This window comes from Manis javanica, chromosome 13 (genome assembly GCF_040802235.1).
Source record: "Manis javanica isolate MJ-LG chromosome 13, MJ_LKY, whole genome shotgun sequence".
NCBI lineage: Eukaryota > Metazoa > Chordata > Mammalia > Pholidota > Manidae > Manis > Manis javanica.
The window spans coordinates 96238259-96257298 of NC_133168.1; the positions used below are offsets into that span (position 1 = coordinate 96238259).

The 19040-nt window shown below is 49.6% G+C and overlaps 1 protein-coding gene across 1 annotated transcript; it reads right to left on the reverse strand.

Annotated features, from left to right (window-relative positions):
• Nucleotides 1–8072: 8072 nt before the first annotated feature.
• ARRDC5 (arrestin domain containing 5) lies at nt 8073–18547 on the reverse strand. Its single transcript, XM_017650969.3, has 3 exons — nt 18295–18547; nt 17201–17406; nt 8073–8628 (listed from the first exon to the last, which is right to left on the reverse strand). Exons 1-3 carry the CDS (start codon nt 18545–18547, stop codon nt 8104–8106), a joined length of 984 nt encoding a protein of 327 aa, XP_017506458.3. The 3' UTR covers nt 8073–8103.
• Between the last annotated feature and the right edge of the window lie 493 nt (nt 18548–19040).

Here is a 19040-nt window from a genome sequence, read left to right on the forward strand (position 1 = left end):
CAGGGCAGGAACAAACTCCTGAATCTCTGACTCCTGGGTCAACCCCTTCCTGAAGCAGTACCCACCTGGATTTCCACCCGCGCCCTCTAATAGATCCTTTAGGCTCTTGGTCTATAAACCTACAGTCCCAAACTCAGAGGGCCCCCAGGGGCCAGGCAGGAGATAAATGCCTCTGCTAAAAGGTCGGCAGCATGCCTTGCCCAGAGTGGGCGGAGCATTGTCTTATGGAAAACCCACCCACAGATGCCCAGATTCCCAGGGATTCTAGACTATACAAGTGTGCTGCCTCTTAGAAACCTGTTGGACCAAGTAAAACCCAAATGGGGCTATATCCATCTCCAGAGCCACCAGCTTTCCACCTCTTCTAAATTATATGGGTTGGGGTGGGGCTTCTGGGACTAAGAGCATTTTTTGGACAGGTTTTACACTAGCACTGTGCAGCAGAACTTTCTGAGATACTGGCAGTGCTGTAGAATTAGTACCACCCAATGTGGTGACCTCTAGTGCCATATGGCTGTGGCATACCAGGAGCTGAATATGCAGTTAGGTAACCACATGCCGCCAATCAGATTCTCTAGTGAGTTCTGAGACCCCGAAACGACTAAGGCAGTGAACTGTAACAGATAAAAATTTCACATTTGCCGCAGACCTTTTTTCCTACTTATTCATTAATAATTTTTATTGAGCTGCTGAAGCTGGGTGCTGGGGACACAGCAGAGTGGGAAACATCCCAGCCTGTGGCACTCAGGTGCCCAGTGGGAGAGATGGACAATGAACCAGCTAAGTGAGTGAAGTGCCCTGAGTCAGGTGGTTGCAAGTGCTGATGAGAAAAGCAAAAGTCCAGGATTGAGAATTTGGGCGTGTGGCTTTAAATAGGGTGGTCAGAGGATCTCTATCAGGGTGCCTTTGGAGTGCAGAAGTGAGGGAGGTGAGGAGGCCATGTAGAAATCTGGAGACGGAAAGTGCACATGCAAAGGCCCTGAGGCAGACCATGTCTGGTGAGTTGCAGATGCATCTAGGAAGCTGATGTGGCTGGAATGGAGTGATGGAGGGAGAGGGCTGGAGGAGAAGGTGTTTGGAATGTGTAGAGCTCAGAGAGATGAAGTGACTTGTCTGTAGCCACACAGCCTGAAAGTCACTACGGGATAATGAGTTAGTGACCTTCAGCTGCTGGGACATGGCCAGAGGGGATGTAACCCAATTCTTATTTGCAAAATAAAGTTCTGTTGAGTTTGTCCCACATCTTCTGAACAAAAGGAGAATGGTCTACTCCTCTGCTGTGGGGATTAACTCCCAGCCCCAGTCCCCTGTGTGTGCAGTCCAGGGCATGTGCCACTGTACGTGTGTGCATATGTAGGCAGGGGAGGCGAAGGAAAGGGCCGCTAAAGGGCTGCTACACTATCACCAGCACCACCACCATGACCTCCTCCAGGAAGCCTTCCTGCCTCCCTCCCCAGGATCCCAAGGCTAAGGTTGCCAGGTAAGATACAGAACGCTCAGTTCAATTTAAATTTCAGGTCAACAGTGAATATATTTTGGGGGTATAAGTATATTCCTTGCAATATTTGGGATATACTTACACTCAAAAATTATTCACTGTTGTTCTGACATTCAAATCGATCTGGGCATCCTTTTTATTGTGTTGTTTTTGTATTTGCTAATCTGACAAACCCCCAAACCCACGTTCCTTTCTCTGCCCCCGCCATGTTCTCCAAGCATCTCCAATCACCTCCCAGCTTTGGGTGCAGGGGTGCTGGAAGGTAACAGCTGTCTAGGAGCCCCAAGGTGGGAGGTGAGAAATAGCTGTTGTTTCCTGAGCTATTTCATCGCATTATCCGGAGGCTTCATTTTGATTTTCCCCACTTTCTGGATGAGGAAGCTGAGGATCAGAGAGATGATGCCACTTGTGCCAGGGCCCACGGCCAGAAACTGGGCAGGCCAGGCGCAGAGTCAGTTCCAGACTTGTCTGTCTGCAAGGTTTTGTTTCTGAGATCCCAGTGGGCTCCTCCCCCTCCCCCTAACCTCCCTTCCTCCGCCTCCCCCTCCCCATCTCCCCCCTCTCCTTCCTCCCTCTTACCTACCCTCCCCCTCCTCCTCCACTGCACCCCCTTCCAGTAGAAGGCCTCTGAAAACTCCCCAGTTCTTTCCACTGAGTCTAATGGGGAGAGAAAGAGAAGGGGAGATGGGGAGAGGGAGAGAGAGAGAGAGTGTGTGACCAGCATTGTGCCACAAGGTGGCGCTGCTGGTCCCAGATTGGTCTCTGCCTGGTCGGGTGTCCCCTGCCCACGTATCCCCTCCATCTGCCCTCTGACCCTTCCCTCCGTCCATCAGTCCATCCAACCATCTGTTTACTGAGCATCTTCTATTACGTGTGAGCTGTTCTGGGTCCCTCCGTCTGTGAAAAAAACATTGCAAGTGATCTTTCGACAACTGCATTGGTGTTATATTCATGTTTTTCCTGATTTTAAGAGAAATGAACATGAAACCATTTCCGTGGGCTCCTAATAGCGTCCTGGGCCCTGAGTTTCTTGCGTCTGATTTTTGGACGAGGTGCCTCTGGTGGCCAAGTGGATAAAATGGTGATCAGGGCTGTGATGGGGTTGGAGTCCATAAATGTGCAGGAACCCAGGTGGGGGGGTCCTGGAAAGCTTCCAGGAGGAGGTGGTGCCTAGGCTGAGGCCTGAGAGAGGAATAGGGTCAGGCAGGGATGGCTCCATTCAGGGCTCTGGGGAAGGAGAGGTGGAGCCCTCTAGAGGGAGAGAAAGGAGTGGGGTCGGGGAGGGGGCAGGCGGGGGCTGATGGCTCATGACCAGGTCTGCAGCGGGTGGGAGCAGAAGGGAGAGAGACTTCAGCAGGAGAGTGGACAGGCCGTGGTTCAGAAGGTGAGGCTGACTCCGGCCTCTGCTGGGGACCTGCAGGTGGAGGGACACTGGGGACATCCCTGAGGCTGAGCCTAGCAGAGGAGCAAGTCTGAGGGACATTGGTGAGCTCGGTTTTGCCCCTTCTAGCTCCCCTGGCCTCGGGTTGCAAGTTTATCAAATAAAAATATCAGACACCCAGTTAAATGTGAATACAGACACACAATGAATGCTTTTTAGCATAAGTATATCCCAAATATTGCAAGGGACATATTGATGCTAAGAAATTACTCATTTACTTGCCTGTCTGGTATTTTTTTCTGGCAGCCCTATCCTGCCATGACAGGCCTGCCCTCGTCTTCCCCACGTTGCGGTTCCAGTGGGTGGACAGTCTGCCCAACTGTGGCTGCGTGGCCAGAAAGCAAGGTTTTGTCTTCTCGGGCAGCTCGCCGCAGGAAGCTGGGGTCTTTTAACATGCAGGCCCTGGCCTGTCCCCGCCCCTCCGTCCTCATGGCGCCAACTGTCCGCTGTGCCCCTGCGCGGTAATGGGCTTGGGGGAGGGGAGCTGCTCTGAGACCCACTGTCCCCTGGGCCAGTCGCTCCCAGGCCAGGCGGGTCCCACTGGGCACCCCCAGCCCCAAAATGCCAGTCCAGGGGTTTGAGCAGCAGGGAGCCACCACGTGGCCTTTGTCCCCAGCACGCCTGCTGGCCTGTCCAGTTCGGAGCAGGCCATCTGTGGCCCCCTGGCCTTGCTGTGAAGTCCTGCAGGCAGAGCAGCCAGACCGCCTTGTCCGAATGTACCGGAAGGACAGAGGCCTAGTAGCAGCTGACCAGGAACTGGATCCCTGGGGCCACAGCCGCTCCTGACTGCCTCCACACTGAGTGGCCTTGTCTGGGGTGGCCAGGCCCGGTGGCTCATAGCACAGCTCTCCAAGTGGCAGCTGCCAGGATGTGCCAGTCATGTTGGCGGGGAAGGAACACGCCGTTCTTGGCTCTCCTGGCGGTCCCTTTGTTCCCAGGAGGAAGTGGGGGGCTGTTGTCCTGACAACTAGCCCCTTCCCCCTCAAACAGCCCCTTGAGGTGAAGATCAGAGGCACCTCGGGGCTGGGGGTTCTGGCCAGAGAGGATCCCCTGTCACCTAGGGTGGCAAAGGAGGCCCCTCCCCCAGCCAGCCTGCTCTGAGCTCATGTGTCCAGACCATGGTGGGGGGGGGGCAGTCAGCCCCTTGGGATCGGAATGCTGGAGGTGGCAGCATGGCAGCAGTCGCGGAGAGGACATTCCCAGCGGGGCAGGCGCCATGGTGGCAGCTGCCGGCCCCCCGCCTGTCCTGCGTCCCTGAGCTGGAGGCTGCAGCTGGTGTGGGCGGCTTTGGTTCCCAGAGCGTGTTATTTTTGGGGTGGGGGCAACAGAACATGAGAGGCGTCTCCCCCAGGGCAGGAAGTGGGGAGGCCCCAGCTGCGTTCTCCGGTTGGCCCACCTGGCCCAGTGGGCCCCGCCAGCCACCACACAGGAAGCGTTCCCAACGTGCCCGCCTGTGTGGTCCCCTGAATCTGGGGGCCCGGAGGGGAGGCAGGCAGTGGGGAGGGTGCAGGGGCCCGCTGTTGTGAGTCAGAATTTTCCAGAAGACCCCAGCTGGGGTACCTGTGGAGTGAGCCTTACTTTGGCTGATGCAGTTTATAGGTGCCGGTTTGTTTCATCCAGCGTCTTCAGGAGGTAGGCTTATTCATAAATCCGAGTTTTACAAGGTGGGAAACCGAGGCTTCCAGAAATGGAAGTGACTGGCCCAAGGTCACACAGCAGACCTGGGAATCTCATTAGCATTTTACTATCAGATATAAACCAAGGCTTCCAGAAATGGAAGTGACTGGCCCAAGGTCACACAGCAGACCTGGGAATCTCATTAGCATTTTACTATCAGATATACTAGCTCCTCCTTGGCCTCCAACCCTGTAATGTGGACAGGGGTTACCACCTTGGGTGATTCTGCCCTCAGAGGACACTTGAGCTGTCTGGGGACATTTTCAGTTGTCCTGACTGACCCAGGGGTGCTCCTGGCATCCAGCGGGTGGGGACCAAGGATGTTGCTCAGCCCCCCACAGTGCCCAAGATAGCACCACCCAACCCAGCCCTAAAGGTAGAGTTGTGTCAAGGTGAATAATAGTTAGTATTTAATAACAACTATTATTATTATTATTCAATACAGTAATATTATGTTTAATATAATTACTGAAAAAATTTTACAGGCAGGAAAACTGAGGTCCAGAGAGCCTGTATTTTGGATTCCTGGCATTTCCCACGTACCTGTTACTCTTGGCTGCTTCCGAGGTACCCATTAGTCTTGGCGATGCCACAATTCCCTTTTAAGTTTTGCAGTAAAGGAAAAACTGAGGCCCAGATTGGAGATAGAAATGAAGACTTAAACTCATAATCCCAGTGCAGGCTCAGACCATCCCATGTCCCCAGCCCAGCCACTCACTGACACTGAGGGACCCTGGCTGGCAATGTCCCCCGCCTAAGCTCCCCATCTCTGTGATGGGGCCCTTCCTTCTTGGCTGCATCCGTCTCTGCAGGTCTGAGAGAGGCGCTATAACGCAGTGGGGAATCCCAACGTGGCTGTGAGAACCTGGGCAAATCATGCCCTGGGCCTCAGTGCCTCATCTGTAAAACTCGAGTGTCCATCGATGGATGAATGGGTAAACTAAGTGTGTCCACCTATTCAATGGAATATTACTCAGCCTTGAAAAGGAAGGAAATCCTGACACCTGTTGCAAAGTGGATGGGCCTTCAGGATTTATGCTCAGTGGAATAGGCCAGACACAAAAGGACAGATCCTGCCTGAGTCCACTCATAGGTCCCTAGAGGAGTCACATCCATAGAGACAGAAAGTGGATGGTGACAGTTTCAGTTTGGGAAGATGAAAAAGTTCTGGAGCTGGATGGTAGGTGGTTGCACAATATGTGAATGTGCTTAATGCTGCCGCCCTGTGCTCTTAGAAATGGTTAAAATGGTGACTTCCATGCTATGTATATTTTACCACAATAAAAAAGATGCATGGGGCAGCAGGGAAATTTGAGCGTGGAGTATATAAATGAGATAATAGTATTGCATCTGTGTAAAACCCCTCAGAGTGTTAATAGTACTTTGGTGATCGGGGAGAATCCTTAGGGTAGGGGAAATAGGAAGCATAGGTGTGATGCACTAAGATGCTATGACTCACGTCTCAGTAATTTGGGAGTGAGAGAAAAAGGGAGACTGCAGACCGACCAACGTCAATGCTTGGAGAAGCCGTTGGAAGATCAGTGGCTGTTGAGTCACACTTTAAATTTTTTTCTGTAGGATTGGAATTTTTCCAAGTAAAGTCTAAGGAAATAAAGACAGGGATGGTGAGGAGACCGTCATGGTGACATGGAGGTGACTGGGACCTTACTGGTGAGCTGGCGGAGTGCACGTGGTTGGGGCTAGATGGAGGAAGGGATGGAGTTGGGGAGCCTCGTGGAGAGTGACAGGTGTAGCTGGAAGGCTTCCTGGAGGCGGCAGCATCAACTTTGCAGCTGTGAAGTACATAGTGTTTCTGGATCTAGTTCTAGGAATGTGGGGATGGCCTCTGGAGACTTGTGGATGCTCACGTTAGTGCTGAGGACATCAGGGCAGGCGAGATCATCACCACACACCCTCCCCATCTAAAAAAGAAAAAAAGCGCCTTCTTGTGAGTTTCTGGGAAGCAAGGGAGCCATAGGTTGCTGCCTGGGATTGGATCCTTTTGTTCACTGCAAATGGAAGATCACCTACTCAAAGCCAGCAGGGGCACATCCCCACCCTGGCCCAGCAGCAACCGGCTTTAGGGAGTCAGAACCTCCACTCGACAAGTTCTTATGGAGACCCCCTAAAGATGTGGTTAAAAGTGAGGGGGTCGCTCCCATTAAAAAAAAAATGAGAAATGAAATAATTAATCTTGTGCATTCTTATCTGCCCTGCCTCCCCCCAAAAAGTTTGATCTGGAACAAATGTCTCAATTGGTGCTACTCTGCCTCTTTTTCCGGACACTTCCGGAACCTTCCAGGATGCCATGGGCAAGATTCAAGTGCATATGCCTCCCATGTGCCCGCTAATGGAGGGCCCAAAGCAGGGGTGAGGCAGGCGCAGGTATTTTGAGGCCTTCGGGTGACTGGAGAAATATTTCAGAGTCATTCATTATTCCAAGAAGACTTGCCCTAAGCCCCTGCCTACATCCCTGCCACAGGCACAGGGACCCAGTGGAGCTTCTGAGTTGAGGATCAAGGTGGCCTGGTTTATGCTGAGGGTCTTCCAGTTGCTCAGGGAATGGGACCACCAGGTAAGATCCAGGAAGCCTGGTTACATCAGATGAATGATGGGCGAATTTTTACAAAGCATAAGTATATCCCAAGTATGGCGTGGGATGTACTTACGCTTAGAGAATCGTTGTTCTCCTGGAATTCAGCTTTTGCTGGGCGTCCTTGATTTGTATTTGCAGGGAGGACGGAATGTAGGGTACAAGGACAGGAGCTGGGAGACCCAGGTGCCGGCGACTGTGCCAGTCCGGGTGGCCGGTGATGGTGGACGGGGCCACAGTGGGGGCAGAGGAGGGAGAAGAATGGAGGATCTGGGGCAGATTTGGGGGAAGGAGCTCCTGTGTACCCTGAGTGAGGTGGGGGGCCCAGGAGGCTGTGATGGAGGAGCAGTGCACCCCAACTAGGGTAAGAGCCCTGGGACTCAGCGACTACGTGCCCCATGAATGCTCCAGGCTGGGTTTCTCCCCTTGGCATGACTGCCGTTTGGGACTGGATTATTCTTAATTGTAGGGGCGGGGGGCTGTCCTGGTCACTGTATGGTGTTGAGCAGCATCTCTGGCTTTCACCCCCTCTGTGCCAGGAGCACCCCCTGGCCCCTTCGGGGGCGACAACCAGTATAACCAGATTTTTCCAGTGTGCCTGGAGGACAGATTTGGCCCTGGTTGAGGACCCCTGGTCCGGGCCCTGGAAGACCCCCGTAAGTGAGGAGGTGGGCTTGGAGCTCTAACTGGGGCGGGATCTGTTCCCTTGGGCCCTGCCTGGCATTCAGCGAGCGATTGTGGGATGGGAGAAGTGGTTGCCTAAACGGCCGTGGTTGGGGACATTCAGGCAGTGCGCTGTCCACCCCCAGGCTCATGGGAAGGCCCTCGTGCAAGACAAAGGAAGGGCTTCCGGTAGAGTCTGAAAAAGCTTCCAATATTTAGACGTTTGGGCATTTAATTCTGGTGACCCTGGCTCCCAGATAACACTGCCCCCTGCAGCAACGGGCAGGTGTCTGTGTCCCTGGGCGTGCACGTGATGGTGATGGGAAGCCTGGCCTTCACGCTGGCCAGGGAGCAGGGCAGGTGGATGGTGCCCACCAGCTCGTATCTGGTGCTCATGAGCTCGCTGTCCCGCGAGTCGCTGCTCACAGGGAGCACGTGCGGCAGGCTGAAGGTGTTCGTGATCTTGGTGGTGTTGAAGGGCGCAATTTGGGTGTTGGCCTCCTGCCGGACCACCTCGCTGCTGTCCAGCCGCGACCGCTGCTTGCCCTTGGGCATGAAGCCCTTGTACTGCACGTGAGCGTAGAGGGTGAAGATGACCGTCCTGATGCACTTGCTGGTCTGGTTGCTGATATCCGTGGTGAAAGCGACGCTCTCCCCCGGCGTGAAGGTGTTCTTTTCCATCTGGATCCGGAGGCAGATGGCGCCCTGCCTACAGCAGCTGTAGCAGACCTTCTCAGCCTCCACGGACACGGGATTCTAGAAGGGGATGGGGGTTGGGGGGGCAGTGGACAGCCATGAGGGATCGTGGCCACAGGATCCTTGTGCCCCCCTGACACTCCGTCATTATAGCCCCTCCAAGCCTCGAGCTTCTTGGGATTCTCCTGCTAAGAATTACTGAGATGGAATCTGGAGCCTTAGGGACTTGAAAACCTGGAGTCATTTCCCAGCTTCCTTTAAGCAAAGCGCTTTGCCATTCTGAGTATCCAGTTCCCTATCTGTTAAATAAGCCTAAGAAATCCAGCAGACCCTGGCTTCATCCCCACCTCTGTTCCTCACACTCACTGGCTGTGTGACCTTGAGCAAGTGGCTTGACTTCTCTGGGCCTTGGTTTTCTGGAGGGCCGGGAACGTCTTACCGTCTACGTCTGACTAGGGTTCACCCAAGTAGTTCGGATTTTAGGAGAAAATATTCTGGGCTCTGATTGTGAAAGAAAACTGGAGAGATGAACTTACGTAGTGTGTTTAAACAAATGCCTCAAAAATGCAGAATTTCTATCAACTTATCAGCTGCCAGATTGTGAATAAAGTCACGTACACATGACATTTAATGAGCGGCTTGGGTAACATTTTACTTCTCATTTGTGGATGATATTTTAAAAGACTCGATGTGATGCGGGGTGGGCTTAGAGCGATTTGTTCCCTGCTTCACTGCCTTTCAGTATCTTCTTCCGAAGGGACTCAGTGTGTTTATAAGCACGTGTGTGTTTCCTTTGATCATGCCAAAAAAGAGCAAGAGAGTAAGAGAGGATAGTGTAAAAAAAATACTTCCAAGCTCCCCTCCAACTCCCCATTCATGACATCAAGTTGGTAGCTTGAAATTGACTGCGTTGGGGTCTTTTCACCAGGGAAATGGGCAAATATTAGCAATGAGGGGCAGCCTGCCACAGAGCTGACCGGGTGTTGACCATTTCCTAGCACGCTCCTGCCACTTCCCCCCCCTGCTTTATCGGCACTTAGGGCCTCTGATGTGCTGCACATCTCTGCCCATTTTAGAAATAAAACATCAGAGTTGCACAACCATGTGAATGTACTGAACTGTACACTTAAAAAATGGGGAAGATGGTCAGTGTTATATGTGAAGATGGTCAGTTTTATTTATTTATTTTTTTTATTATTATTATTTTGAAGATGGTCAGTTTTATACGTAAATTTTGCCGCACCTTAAAAAAATCAAGACAGGTCTAGTTAAAGCTCCCATGGTCCCCTCTTCCAGTGCCATTCCCTCTCTCCTCACCGTTTATCCTGAATTTGGGGTTTATCGTGTCTGTGGATGTTTTAAAAAACTCCTGCACCTTATCAGGAAATACAACTCAGACACCAAAAACTCCACAAAGCGAACATGTAACTTTAAACAAATACTACCAGGTCAACTGTCTTGTAATCTCCATCCAAGTCAAGAAGTCGAAATTTGCCAGTTTTCCCCCAGAGTTCCTCACATGTGGGCTGTCCCCCACTCTGCCCCCAAAACGCTACTACCCTGAATATTCTAGTGATCATTTTCTTGTACCCTGCACATTTATTCTCTCGCAACAACTGGATATATTGTTTTAGGAAAAAGTAGTTGAAGCGTAATATAATAAGCCTGAATGCATCTTCCCACCAGTTTAAGGAATAAAACATCACCAAACTGGTGTGATTTGCCTTATTGCTCGTCCTCCTCCTCTGTCCAGATGGCCATCATCTGAATTGGGCATTTGTCATTCTCGGTCAGTTTTTATATTATTTAGGAATATATCTATTTGCGTATAGTGTTGCACCTGTTTTCATACTTCAAGTAAACCAAGCTGCATATATTTTCTAGCAACTTCCTTTCGTATTTGGACGTTCTGTGATGGCAACTGAGTGTGTTGCAAAGTAATTTATTTACCTACTGTCCACGCCCACCCCATGATGGACATTTACATTGTTTCCCTGTGTTCGATATCATAAAAATGCCAGAAGGAGCAGCCTGAAGATTTTTTTTCCCAGCTGCCACAAAGAGTTGCTTTAGAGGATGAGTTAGTGAACTTTTTCTGTAAAGGAACTGATGATAAATATTTTAGCTTTTGCAGACCGTATTTGTTGTACATTATTCCCTTTTGTTTTAAAGCTACAACTCACTGTTAAAAAAATTGATTTTAATATTGTGGCGAACAACACAAATGTATATTTACATGTAGATCTGTGAAAAAGAAGTAAGTTTCATGAAGTTATACTTATCCTTACTACATGCCTGCTGATATCGGCTATTCTATTGTATTCATTTAAAAAATGTTGTGGCCTTCTGCATTTCTTTTTCTGTTAGTTCTAGTCTATTATTTTGTTTCACAGAAAACAGAAATTTTGTAAAAATCAGTTGGTTGTAAAATTAATTTTTCTGGTCAATCCTATCCAATACTATTCTCTTCTGTCCTATGCATGGATTTTATAAAAACAAAGTTTGTCGCAACCCAACAAAGTTATATTTTCTGGCAAATCCTGTTCTGTTCTTTCATTTTAAAAAAGTTGATTGCAACCCACCAAACACTTTTTTCTGATATTTTCCATTCAATTTGTCTTATTCTCTGTTCTGGTCTCTTAGTTTATTAAAAAAAATTAAAAAACACTGTTTGCAACCCACAAACAAGATTTTTTTCTGATATTTTCTATTTTTGTCTTGCCTGTTCTTTTATTTTATAAAAATATACTTGCAACCTGCTAAACTGATTTTTGCACCCCACTAACTGGTCATGACCCAGGTTTGAAAACCCTGCTCCAGGTCCCTGGCTTACCTCCTGGAGACCTCAGCTGACCCTTGACCCCTTCTAACCTCACCTCCTGCTCTCCGCCTCTCCCAGACCTTCTCAGGCTTCCCCTCAAGGAAGGCTAATTGCAGGCAGTTTCATTCTAAATCCTCCCAGTCTTATTCGAAAATTCGTGGCATGCGTTAGGATCCTGCAGGTGTTAAGGAACCGGCTTCCCTAACTCAAGACCAAGGCAGCAGTTCTGTCTTGATCCTGAAGGAGGTGCCCAGAGGCACCAGCAGTGACCCAGCAGAGACCTCCAGGCCAGGCCAGGCGGGGTGGCCAAAGGGCCCTGGTTCCCAATAATGTTGGGACATGAACTCAACATGGGATTTCCTGAATCTGGGGTTTTTTGGGACTCCATAGTCTTTTGGCAGATATGAAACTTAGAGGGGACTCATTCATCCAACCAGTATTTATTTGCATCAACTTGGTGTCAAGTTCAAGGAAAACCCACAGCAGCAAAGGCCAGCCCAGTCCCTGTTCTGGTGGGGAAGGCAGACCTATCAATGGCAGATGTGGAAACGAACCAGGTTATTTCCGATAGGGACAGCGATGAGGCTGCAGCGTGATGCAAAAGTGGTGGATGACAGAAGAGGAGCTGATGGTTAGTTAATGTCTCCAGGACAAGCTCATGTCCCAAACAGTACTGACCATTGCGAGAGGCAATGGGTCACTTTCAAAACTCTGAAGGTACAAAGCGTGGCAGGGATGGGGAGACACCAGAGCCCTGGTGCGTGGCTGGCGGGAATGGAAAAGGGGTCAGCAGCTGCAGAAAACAGTCTTGCAACTCCTCAAATAAAAAACCATGGAGTGGCCGTCTGACCCAGCAGTCCCAGGCCAGGTATCTACACAAGAGAAACGAAAAGATACGTCTGCCTAAAAAACTTGTAGCGCATGTGCATAGTATCATGATCCTCATAGCCAAGAAGTGGAAACAACCCCAGTGGCCATCCAGAGATGAACAGATACACACAAATGTGGACCGTCCATGCAACAGAGTATTACCCAGCCATAAAAAGGAAGGAAGCGCGGTTGCTACAGAGCATATGATTCCACTTCCATAAACAGGCAAATCCTTAGAGACGGGGCGTAAATTAGTGGTTGCCAGGGGCGTGGGAGGGGGACATGGGAAAGCTTTCTGGGGATGAACCGCTAAAGGCAGGGAAGATTTCCTTTTGGGGGATTAAAAATGTTCTAAAATTGACTGGTGATGGTTGCACAGCTCTGTGAATACACTGAAAACCAGTGAATGGTACACTTTAAATGGGTGTAGAAGGCATGTGAATTCTATCTCAATAAAGCTGTTTAAACAAAAAAAGTGGAAGGGGTAAGTGTTGCACCTCCTGTCTCCCCTGCTCCCCTCCTGGCAGGCAGTGTCTGCTGCTAATTTCTCTGGTTTGTTACACCTGCAAGGAAGTACATTTCTTGTTTTTACCACCAAAGCTAGACATGCTGTTTTGAACCTCACTTTAATTTAAATATCTATTCACTCAACCTAGTAATTTAGAGATCCTGACCCGGAGAGCTGCCTCATTCTGTCTCTGTCTCCCTTTCTTTCTCTCCTTCATATTATCTGAATATTCCTTGGTGTACTGCTTCGTTAATCCCTTAACGGTAAACATTTATGCTGACTCCAATTTTTGGTCACTATAGTGTTGTCAGAGGTCACGTCACACATGTGAAAAAATGTCAAATTTCTAGAAGGTAAATGGCTGGGGTAAAATGTGCATCCAAATTTCGATAGATATAGCTAGATTGCCCTCCATGGGGGTTGAGGCAGTTAATTCAGCTGTCAGCACCGCAGGCATGTCAATACATGGCTTCTGAACAATATCTGAAGGTCAAGAAGGATAGGAAGGTCACTGTGTGGAGTTCTCGGCAGAAGCCACAGCCTGTGCAAAGGTCCTGTGGCAGGACAGGGCTTGGCATGTTAGAGGAACAGTGAGGAGGCCCATGTGGCTGGAGCAGAGTGAGCGAGGTAGGGAGAGGGAGGAGAGGAGGACAGGGAGGGGATGGGGCAGGTCATGCAGGTCCTTGTGGGCTGAGGGGAGGACTTGGGCTTTGACCCTGAGGAAGGTGGGAACCCTGAACAGCTGTGGACAGGTTATCATCTGATTCTTGGCTGCTGTGGGGAAGACAGACCATGGCATGGCGGGGTGTGTGTGTGTGTGTGTCAAGACTCTAACTCTACTTTGTTGGGTCCCTCATCGCTTACCTGGACCACAGCAGTGACCTCTGCCCTGGTCCCCCAACTCCTGCCCCCTCATGGTCTCTGCTCCCCAACACCTGCCTTGAGCCTCCTGCACTTCAGATTAGCTCTGAAGGGAGGGCCAGAGAAGGGACAGAGCCTGCTCAAGGTCACACAGGGGGCAGGGGGCCAAGCAGGCCTTGAGCTCAGGTCTGCTCATTGCTGGGAGCCATGCTACTCAAGCTGTGTAGCAAAGCTCAGGCTGGAGGAAGACCCCCACAAAGCAGGGGCCTTCGCAGCTGGCTCCCCCTACCACCCACCTTGATTTTGTTATTCTCCATTATACTATTGGCTTTGTTTTTACTTGCATTGTTGCCAAGGACTAAGCTAACCTTTGCTAAGCAGCACGGAAAGGGGGAGAACATAAATTTCCCAGAAGCTTTTCAGGACAGTGGTCCTGGAGAATAGAACATGCAGGGGCCAGATGGCAATCTTGGCATAGAATACCAAAACCTGCAGGTAGCTAGTCAAACACTGACCACTCCATCTCCACCTAAGTGGGCATGCCCTCCTTTTTTGTAATGCTAGTGAAATTAGTGATGAAGTGTTTTATAGGAAAATTAGAGAAATAGAGTTATGGGGGAATACTGAATGGAATAACCCGGTCTGACACTTAATCCATCTTCTCATGTTTTCCTCTATTTACTACTTCTATAGTTTTTCTTCTTCCTTCCTAATTACAGCCCTTTACTAGAATTCATGCCTCATACGTGAAACTACCAAGTACCATCATTCTTCCAAGTGGTAAAAATACCTCAAGACAAGTGCTGGGCATAAATCTACAAAGAAGTGAAAAGCTAATATTTTCAAAGAATATTGCTTCTCTCTCACTTACCAGCTTTACATCTCCCTGTATGGCCCTGGAAGATGGCTGGTTAGCCAGAGACGGGTAAGATTCCTCAAGGGAGGAACAACCTAAGACAGGCACAGTCGCAGGGGGGCCATCAGGTGAGAAAATGGGGGCCAACAGAGGTGAGGCTTAGAACCTCACCCCCCCTGTGTTGAGAGAAATTGTCTGCACCTGTGGATGTTTTGTTGCCCTTGTCCAGCTTGGATTAATACCTAGTCTATGGGCACAGACCTGATCATATACACTTGCCCTCTTACAGCACTAAATCATGCTTTCTATTTTTATCTTGCATCTTACCTATGATAGAATAAATATTATGAGGAGATAAAATGTACCCATTGCATTAGAAATATAGATGATGATACCTGCCTAGCTAACTATAGCAGTGAGTGACCCGTATTTCACCCTGAGCTGATAGACTCCATAGTCACTGCTACATGCTGCACATTTCTGTGGTCACATGCATTACTTAGAAACCGCTTTGCATAAAAACGTGACACACAGAAGAAATCCAGATGGCCAACAGGCACATGAAAAGATGCTCCACATCGCTAATCATCAGAGAAATGCTAATTAAAACCACAATGAGATATCACCTCACACCAGTAAGGATCGCCATCATCGAAAAGACAGACAACAACAAATGTTGGCGAGGGTGTGGACAAAGGGGAACCCTCCTGCACTGCTGGTGGGAATGTAAACTAGTTCAACCATTGTGGAAAGCAGTATGTAGGTTCCTCAAAATGCTCAAAATAGAAATACCATTTGACCCAGGAATTCCACTTCTAGGAATTTAACCTAAGAATGCAGCAGCCCAGTTTGAAAAAGACAGATGCACCCCTATGTTTATCGCTGCACTATTTACAATAGCCAAGAAATGGAAGCAACCTAAATGTCCATCAGTAGATGAATGGATAAAGAAGATGTGGTACATATACACAATGGAATATTATTCAGCCATAAGAAGAAAACAAATCCTACCATTTGCAACAACATGGATGGAGCTGGAGGGTATTATGCTCAGTGAAATAAGCCAGGCGGAGAAAGACAAATACCAAATGATTTCACTCATCTGTGGAGTATAAGAACAAAGGAAAACTGAAGGAACAAAACAGCAGCAGAATCACAGAACCCAAGAATGGACTAACAGGTACCAAAGGGAAAAGGACTGGGGAGGATGGGTGGGAAGGGAGGGATAAGCATGGGAAAAAGAAAGGGGGCATTATGATTAGCATGTATAATGGGTGGGGGGCACAGGGAGGGCTGTGCAACACAGAAGACAAGTAGTGATTTGACAGCATCTTACTACGCAGATGGACAGTGACTGTGAATGGGGAGGTGGGGGGGACTTGGTGAAAGGGGGAACCTAGTGAGCATAATGTTCTTTCTGTAATTGTAGATTAATGACACCAAAAAAAAAAAAACATGAGACACAATAGAGTTCATGTTGCTAAGAAAAGTTTAGGTCAAGGAACAGAAAAAAAATCACCTGTCTAACACTTGACTAACCATATATAGATTAGAAGGAAACAGAAAGAGAAAAGCTTGCCTATGCTTGTTAATCAAAAGAACAAATAAAAAATAATCATATCCTTGTGCAAAATGGTATCAATAAAGCCGTCATCGGCACTTTGTCGAGAGACCTCCTCCAACTGACTCCGTGTCCTGTCTCTCCGTACGCCGACTCCGTCCGGCACCTTCGGGCATCCCACCCCTAGGCTGGAGCTCGACTCCCGCAGCTCGTCTTAGGGCTGATCTACCCCTCCAAACCTCTACCCCTCCTGGGACCCTCCTGGACCCTCCCATGAGGTGGGCCAGGCTAGAGGTGATCCTTGCTACATAGATACTAATACCAGCCATGGCAGCGGCAACAAGATTCATGGCCGTGTCCCCCAACCCTGTGCCAGGCATCATGCTAGCCCTAGACTCAAATTAAGGCCGCTCATTTCTCCTTCCACGACCCTGAAGGCAGGCGCTATCTCTGTGCTCATTTTACAGGCAAGAAAATGGGATTTTAACTGGGACCTCAAAAAATAAAATGCCGGCCTTCTCAGGCACCACACTGCGATATGCAAATGAGTCCCCAGAGAGGTGAAGTGTCTTTGGCCAACGTTACCCCACCCGCCCCAACTTCCGCCTCTGCACCTGGGCCTCCAGAAGCCGTCCAGAAAACCTCTGCTCAGGCGAGCTGACGCCGCACAGCTTTTCATCTCCTGGGACTGAGCATCCCCTTCCTTGCTTCTTTGTGGGTGGGGGCGCACTTCTATTTGTCTGAGGGCTCAAAGCTCCTAGAGAGTCACGGAGTGTCCAGGCCTCTCTCTTACCCAGGGGGACACGGGGGGGCCTTCGCCCAGTCCTGACTTACTGCAGGGTCAGGGACATTGGGACAGGATCATTCTCTGGGGTGGGGCCGTCCTGTGTACTGTGGGGTGTTGAGACCCCTGGCCCTCACTCTTCTGATGCCAGTAGCCCCCCTCCCAGTCATGACACATATCCCGAGACATCACCAGGGGTGCCTGGGGGGCAGAATTGCCTCTGTTGAGTGCCACTGGCTTAGCGCCTGCCCTGGTTTCTGATTCAGCTTTGTTGAACTCACTGGGTGCGGGGACCTGTCATCTTTTTATCTTCCCTGTGGGGGCCTTCCCTGTGCCCTGCCCTCTCCCCTGACCTCTGCCCCCATCACTACCTGCAGGAGGTTTTCTCTGCTGAAGTCCGAAGTCCCTTGAATCAGCAAATACATTCTTTTCTTCGCTAGAACGTGCTCCCGACCCATGCAGGAGGCTTGCACGAAGTAGGAGACTTGGCCAATTTTGCTGATGAAGGTAGAAGGAAGCCTGGGAGGTAAGTCGAAGTGGAAGTCAAAGGTGTGGCTGCTTGCACTTAGCCAATTATCTGAAAGCAAAACACACCGCCATCAGAAGGTTCTGGACTCTTTTTTCTTCTTTTTTTCCTCTTCATTTGTTGTTCTGGCAGGGAGGTTGTTCTGAGCTCGGCCCTCCTGTCCCCGAGTGAAGCTGAATTGTGTGCTTTTAGGGACCTGCATGGCCTGTAAATACTAAGGCTCAGGCCTTAGCTGGGCTAGAGAGGGATCTCCTGGGTGGGTGACGAGGCTGAAGTGGTGACTCTTGCTTTGTGCTTGAGAAACTGGAGGTCAGGTCCTCAGAATTCAGACGCATGTTTGCCCAGCAAAACATTCTGAGTCCCTACTGTGAGTCAGAGGCTGTTTTAGGCTGCGTTTATAGCAGTGAGCAAGGCAGACCGAACTCCCTGCTCTCATGGATCTTGGCTTTCAGTGCATGGCACACAGTAGGTGCTTAATATTTGATTCAGTGGCGACTGAGGACCAGGGAGAAACTTAGATCACCCCCATTTCTGTACCTCCTCATTTTACTTTTTTTCTTGCATTTCTCCAAAACCCTCTTTTTATTGTGTCTTCCCACTGGATGCCAATTCCAGTGAAGCCAGCAACCATCTGTTTTAGTCACTGCTGGATCTCCAGCACCTGGCATTGTGCACAGCAGGTGCTCAATAAATGTTTGTGAACTGAATGAATGAACTTTGAGCTGTCATTGTGAATATCTGGGTTCTGGTCAGCTCCTTGGGTCTTGTTATTTTTGTGTTGCATGTATCTGATGGTCATTGTTCTATATGGCTTCCCTCCTAGGCAGGAACCAGGCCTCAATCCACTTCAGGTATCCCTGGAGATTTGCTAAAAGATGTGTTTACCTTCCAGACCCAGGTTCCTATATGGCTAGGGTTGGCTACTGGCCTCATCCTTACCCTCCACCAGGAATGTTTTTGTCTTGTGCACGTAGTCAGCCATGTTGCTGCAGATCACCTTTCTGCTATAATCGCAGGATGCCCCGATTTCTTCATTCCATTCCACGTAGCCTCTTCCCACAAGCTCCACCTTCACTATGGGATCCATTAGGGTGCTGTTCAGGATAAGAACCACCTGCCCTTTTATGCTGGAGCCGGCCAGGTAGACTGCATCCTTGGGCAGCAGTAATTCAATCGACTTCACCACAGACATGAGGGGGTTGCGCTGATGGAGAGACATCCTCCCCCTTCCCCTATCCCACTGCGATTCCCAGTTCCTTGGCCACAGTGAGGTCACTCTTCTATGACATCATCCAGCTAAGGTTCTGGGAAGGGGTTCCCCGTGGCCGGGGTGTTGTTTGGGGATGGGTGGCAACAATCCTGAGGTCCTCACTGGCTCATGAAATGGTGACCACTTTTTCCTGGGAAATAACCAAAAACAACCACAACACCCCAGCATTCTTGCTACATAGTGGGAAAAGTCTTCCAGCCCCTGAGTGAAGAAGGCATTATAAGCCCCATTTATGGATGGGGAGGCATGGGGAATGAACCCAAAGGTATTTTCTGCCCTATCAGATGACCTCCAAATGTGTTATGTGCCTTCTTAGAGTCCCACATTGGTTTGGGGCCATACACAGATAATCATTGTCATTTGAATGGCTCTGTATTTATTCCAGTCTGTGTTAGAAAAATATTGCAGATAAGGC

What these genes read in the sequence shown, in the direction of transcription:
- ARRDC5 (XM_017650969.3), bottom strand. Translation starts at nt 18,547, where the DNA reads ATGTCTGTGGTGAAGTCGATTGAATTACTGCTGCCCAAGGATGCAGTC. An exon ending in AAAAACATTCCTGGTGGAGG is followed by an intron (nt 17,407 to 18,294) that starts GTAAGGATGAGG and finishes TTTTGCTTTCAG; the next exon opens with ATAATTGGCTAAGTGCAAGC. An exon ending in GCAGAGAAAACCTCCTGCAG is followed by an intron (nt 8,629 to 17,200) that starts GTAGTGATGGGG and finishes ATCCCCTTCTAG; the next exon opens with AATCCCGTGTCCGTGGAGGC.